The 6531-nt window shown below is 31.3% G+C and overlaps 1 protein-coding gene across 1 annotated transcript; it reads right to left on the reverse strand.

The window, feature by feature from the left end:
- Nucleotides 1–1407: 1407 nt before the first annotated feature.
- LOC139854074 (uncharacterized) lies at nucleotides 1408–2196 on the reverse strand. Its single transcript, XM_071843397.1, has one exon. It carries the CDS (start codon nucleotides 2194–2196, stop codon nucleotides 1408–1410), a length of 789 nt encoding a protein of 262 aa, XP_071699498.1.
- Nucleotides 2197–6531: the final 4335 nt, after the last annotated feature.

Genomic DNA, 6531 nt, shown 5'->3' on the forward strand with positions numbered 1-6531 from the left:
CAACCCGAAAGTTCCCGCCGCAACGCGCGGGCCGGTCCGGACTCGTTTCTACTAAAGTAGTAATAAACCCATCAGTTCAATAGAATATGTAAACAACCGAGCAGTGAATTTTCGGTTTATATTTTTTTTTTTTTTTTTTCTTTTATCAGTAATCTTAAATTTCTCATTTACTTTGATGCGCCTTGCAAATTTTCAAGCTGACTAGTATTGCGCTAAGTTTTAAGTAATTATCCGTAAAAATTTATCATTTTGCACTACCTAATATCTTAATCTTAACATTGATTAACTTTAAGTTTTATGCTTAATTTAGCTCAATAATTATACTCCTTAGTTTAAATTGTGTATTTCTTTTATGTATTTATAAATTCTACTTATTTACTATTGGTAATCTGGAGTTGCAAGGCATATTATTTGTAAACTCTTTTTAAAAAAATATTAATGAAATTTCATAACTTTTACTACCTCTAAATTTTAAATAATAAATATTCAGTATATTATTATTTTTACCACTGTAAAAATGAAGTGTTTATTATTGTTAAAGAAGGTACCATTGGCCCAGTTCTTGTTATTTTATTTCTATTACATAGCGTAGCATATCAAAACATAGAATGGCATGGCACTAATTCAAGACATGATACCTTAAGAAAGAAAAAAATATTTCTTTTAGAATTTTTTTATTTTTTTTTGAAAAGCACAAATTTTATTAATATAAGATATAACAAATATAACAAATATACCCGATTTCATGTTTGTATTGAATTATAATTGGCTAACTAAATTTACATGACTCGAATATTTGCTGATATTATATTGTGCCACCACTAATACAGAATTCGGACTTCGCCTCTAAAAGTACATAGATTGTCCATATAATATACCCTAAAATAAAATTGCATTTAACATCACTCAATTTTCTTACGCAAACCAAAGAGCCATTCTCCTAAAGGTATCGTGGACACTCTTTGGATCATGAAATTGAGAGTCAAGTCTTGATGGTGACATATTTGTGAATTGTTATACTTATTCGTGTAATAAGTATGTGAATTTATCTTAATTTTTTTTTTTTTTTACCTTACTCAAATTACAACTCGACTTTTGCAAAATTATATATGCAATCACTATGAATTAATCAACATTTTTGAAAAAAATATATCATAATTATATATTTGCATTTTTGATCACTCAAATGAAAATTGTAAAACCCATAATTGTAGTATTAAGTTTTTTTTTTTTTTTTTTTTTTTTTTTTTTTTTTTTTTTTTTTTTTTTACAAACAAGACGTATACAAGTGGGTTAAAAAAGGGTGCATGACAGTTCCCATGACTTTCCCATACTTTGAAAATTAACCAATAAGCCCTTCAACTTTTTATAAACTTCAGAAACTTCCTTTAGCTTTATTTAATCATCTCACCATGGAAAATCAGCCTCATTATTTTGATCACTGAACTTTGGAGGAACCAAAACCGATGAAGAGACCTTAAACCTTTTGCTCCGCGAACCACCATCGCTAACGTCCGGGCTGCTCATCCACCCATTGATCATCAGGTCCCCAAAATAACTACCTTCACCGATGTCAGAGCTGTCTGAATCAAACATATGTTGTCTAGTGAAACTTGTCCATTCATTACTACAATCAGACACACTTGAGCTTTCCCAAGATGGATTATATGTCGTAGCAACATCGTGACTTGCTACCGCTTGTGAAGGTGGCACGATAACGCTAGGTTGTACAACTTTTTCTATGTCCCCAACAACGTTATTTTGGTATTGCAATTGGTAATTGCCTTTAAAGTTGAATATATTTGCAAAAGTGAAATGATCACTCACCCTACTTTTTGGTGACGATTTATTTTCGCTATTTCGCGCCATAATACTTTGTAAATTCTTGCTTAGCCTAGCTTTTAATGAAGAAAAACTAAGTGCACGTTTTGAATCCGATTCTATCAAGGAGCTAGATACTGAGTTGATTTGAGTAGAATTAGAATCTACCATTGGTGCAAAATTAGTCCTTGCGTTATCACCCCTTAAAGCTCGAGCCGCCTCATCATAGGCTCGAGCTGCCTCTTCAGGGGTGTCATAGGTACCTAACCATAAGCGCACCTTTTGGGACGAGTCTTTGATCTCAGCCACCCATCTCCCTGATGGTCTTTGGCGGACCCCAACGAATTTTCTCAACATGGGTTTGATTTTTTTCATGGTTGTTGTTGTGGTGGTGGTAGTTTTTGTAGTTTTGGATGGTTCCATAATCATCATATACTACTAGAACTAGAAAGGAGACTTTTATATATCTTGGTTTTTGTTAAAATTATTCTTTTGGTAGGAAGAAAGTAGTTATATGGTTGCATGTGGTGTTGAACTATATATATAATGTTGCCTCAAAGGTGTTCATAATACTATATAATTAAAATTATTCCTCCTTCAATTTTGCTACTAATCTATTATCCTCTTGTACAAAAATCCTTTTGGCTTGGCTCCAAACAACAAGGTATATACCAAAATAAATTATTCGTTAAATTCATTTAAGTTATAATAAGGTCGTCACACGACTATTCTTTTTCTAACTTTATAAAAAAAATTTCGAATGTAAATTCTTTTGCAATAGACTGCAGCTTTAATAAAGAGTACTGTCTGTTTAATTAACACCTATGAGTTGATCAGTAATGTTAAGTTAGAGTTGATAATCATTCTGCTTATAATTAAAAGCGCATAATCTATTTCCGTAATGCATTCTAAAACATGACCAGACGTTCTAGGAATGTTTTTGTCGATTCGGGGAAGTTCCCCTTTCTTAGGAAACACTGTTTTATAAGACTTTACTAACAACATTTTTATGGTTAACAGCTTTTATAAGTAGGGAAATCAAGAAAATTCTTCTGGTACGTTCTTTCTTTTACAGTTCTGTATGAGTAATTTTCATTGCTTGGGTGCAATAAAAGCTAGAAAGTGGGAGTCTAATATATAAAATTAATAACTTTTATCAAAAAGAAAAATAAGAGTTAATACTTGTAAAATAAAATTTGACATTAATTATAAACAAAGATAGGATTAGAAGGAAGCCAACAAAACAACAGGCATCGTTATTTGTCAGCTTATAAATGATTTAACGGAATTGCAACGTTGAGTCTTAATTTTAAAATCCGGCGTTAAATCTTTTTTTATTTCCTACGTGTTTTTTCTTCTGTTTTCTACATCGTTTTCGAAAATACCCTTCCGCTTACTTAAACAGTCACAGACTCGTCAAAAAATCATCATTCTTCTTCTTGATGATAAAACCGTTAAAACGCCTAACCTCCTTTTTCTTTTCTTCCTTTTTTTTTTTCTACAAATACGCCATATTTCATAGGGTTTTTTTTAATGACAGCTAAAAAAGTTATCATTAATGTGCATCCAATTATTGTACAGTGGTAGGCAATTTATATTGACTTTTGAATGATAGTTACAAACAAATATGTAATGTGTTTATTTAAGGTTTCTTCGAGCATAGATAAGATAGCCAACCTCCTGAGGCTCAAAAACTTAAAAGGGCTCAAAATTATGAATATGTAAATATTTTTTTCAATATATTTAATTAAATCAAATAAAAAATTGTCAATTATAGTTAAAAACTTAAAATACATTATTTTTAATGGTTAAATACAATGTAAGTAAATAAATAGATAAATTGGAGTATTATTTTTTATGCGTATAGTAAAAATTTTTAACGTATATGTGAGCCCATTTTTATTTTCGTCTAGGACCTGTAAATTTTTCAGACGACCCTGATGTTTATGCATCTTAATAACAACCAAACCATCATTAGAATGATACATCATAATGTGATATTATCAATATCAATCACTCTTATGTTGATTACTCCGTACTTCTTTGTTTCCATAAACCAGATTATCATATTAGTCCTAATTAAGCAACCAACAGAGAGGAATTTACGGGCATAGCCCAACGGTTCTCCCATGTACTTTGTGTCATGGGATAGGGAGAGGTTATGGGTTCGATTGTTAGAGATGACATGATTTTCTTTAAACCAATTGATCACCAATAATGGTGGTATATATTGACTATATAGGGAGATTTTACCGGATTCGTTCACGGACCTCCATCCAGAAACACCGCTCGAATGGATGTGTTCCCGGGTACCGTAGATCGGGTTCGGGTTTCCACCCGAACGTATGTGTTACGTGCATATGATGAGAGTCGTTGAAATAAATGATTAACTGTCTACTGATGCCAAAAAATCGTTGTTAAAAAAAACATGTTGGAGATAAAATGTTAAGGAAGTGCAAAGTAGTATTACATCGGAAACTGATAGAAAGAAATGTATGTATATAAGCTTATGAGAACCTCTTTCTATCACCAATTGGTTTTAGAGTAATGTGGAACGCATGAGCTTATATAAGAAAAAGTCGCTGAGTGTTGTATAATTTCATTCGAATGCGGTCATAAGATACTTGGGCGTTTCGTTCCTCTATGGTTGGAAGTTAATGTTTTTGTCTCGTAGGGTTTGCTTGTTGTAATAAGAAGTATGCGTGAGGTTGACATGTTACACGTAACATATTACAAGTCTTAAGTTGATATACATAAGCTTATTCAATTATCTCTCATTTTCTTAAGAACATGCCAAACATCTTGTTTGATTACACTAACCATATCTATTGGAGTAATATCTATGATAAATTATCAATTATCTATATATGTATTAAAATATATCCAAAGTTGTTTGATAAATTTACTAAATTACCTTTCATTAGGTGATTGTTTTCGGTCATTTTCTTCCTTCTACCCGACGTATGTTTCCACTGTGGTTTGAGCGTCAGATAAAAGTGAAAAGTATACACCATATGATATTAGCGTATGCCAAAACTTTCAAAATTTTCTATATACTCATGAGTACTCAGTCTAAAAGTAATTAGGATCGAGGGTGATTCCTTTCTGCGAATGTTTTGGAAAATTGAAATCGATACATAGAATATATGTTGTTATAATATACATACACATAATAAAAATAACTAGTTTTCGAACCCTCGTTTCGCGTCGGGGGTTCGGTTTTCAATGTATTTTATTGCGTTTAGTTTGTAAAATTATTTCGTGGCTAACGATGATGTCGTTGAAGCGCAACTCGAGTCGAACTAAAAGGTATAACCCGTGAAAGATTTAAATGTTATTTTAAGTTAACAATATATGTGCATCTCTGCATTTCGATATGAAACTGTCGACTTTTAAAAATTTAATGCAAAATCAACGTGCATGAAAAATACTCTAAATATTTAGCGTTTTTTAAAAACCGTCCGTTTTGCATATAGTTTGTGACATTGTGTTCCTAAAATTATTTCGAGGTTAACGATGGTGTCGGAAAAATTTAACTCGTTACGAGCGAGAAGATATGACTCGTTGAATATTTGGGTGGAGTTCATTTAACATTTTTTATAAAAATGGTTATTTGACACTTTACCCCCTGTTTGGGGGGTCGATTTGAATTTTTTTAAAAAGTGTGGGGGGCTTTGTTGGTGAAATGAAATTTAGTTAAAATTAAAAAAAAGGTGAAAAGTCGAAAATACCCCTAATTACTATTCATAACTTTTGTTTATTAGATATATTGGGGGTCGATTTGAATTTTTGAAAAACCTGTGGGGAGCTTTGTTGGTGAAATGAATTTAGTTAAAAAAAAGATGAAAAGTCAAAAATACCCTTAGTTACTATTCATAACTTTTGTTAGTAATAGTAATAGTAATAATTTCGTACATAAAATTTTGTTATTCCCACATGTTAAATAAACTAGTTTTTTGACTCGCGCTTTCGCTGAGGGTTGGTTTCGGAAAGAAAAAAAAGTACTGTAGCTACAGTAGCAGCTACAGTAGCGGGTATTCGGGTCGGGTTGGTGGAGCGGGTCAGGAGATCCGGATGGTATTGGGTTAGTAGTTTAGGGGGTGTTGGGCAAATTATGCTTTGAAAAAATAAAAATAAAAAATTAAGTTACTATTAACAAATGGTGTCAACCAATCATAGGTTGACACCATTTACCACAATATATATATATATAAATTAGGGGCATATGACATGGCAACCTATTTTCGTACTAACTTTGTATTATATTCAATATTTTCGTTTAAGTATGTTTTAATTACAATAATTTTATTAGAAGCTTGAAATTAGTTTAACGTTTTCATTCAACTAATAGAAAATACAACACTACACAAACGAAAACTGAAAATAGTTTAACAATTCATTCAACTAATACAAAATACAACATTACACAAACAAAACTGAAATCAACTAAATTAAATTAAATAACTTAACACAAATATTACAGATACACTAATTACCATCAGCTTCGTCCTTCCAATCTTGTGAAATTTTGAGTTCAACTTTAAGATTATTCTTCGTCCTTAACAATCCAAGTATAATTAACACAATCGTATTATACATAGGTGGATCATGCCATCCAATCCAATCACAAGTTGATAAGTATAAATAAAAAGACAATTAGCGGATATTATAATATTTGGTTAACGATCATAAATATAAACTAAAATAAAT

This window comes from Rutidosis leptorrhynchoides, chromosome 6 (assembly GCF_046630445.1).
Source record: "Rutidosis leptorrhynchoides isolate AG116_Rl617_1_P2 chromosome 6, CSIRO_AGI_Rlap_v1, whole genome shotgun sequence".
NCBI classification, from domain to species: Eukaryota; Viridiplantae; Streptophyta; class Magnoliopsida; order Asterales; family Asteraceae; genus Rutidosis; species Rutidosis leptorrhynchoides.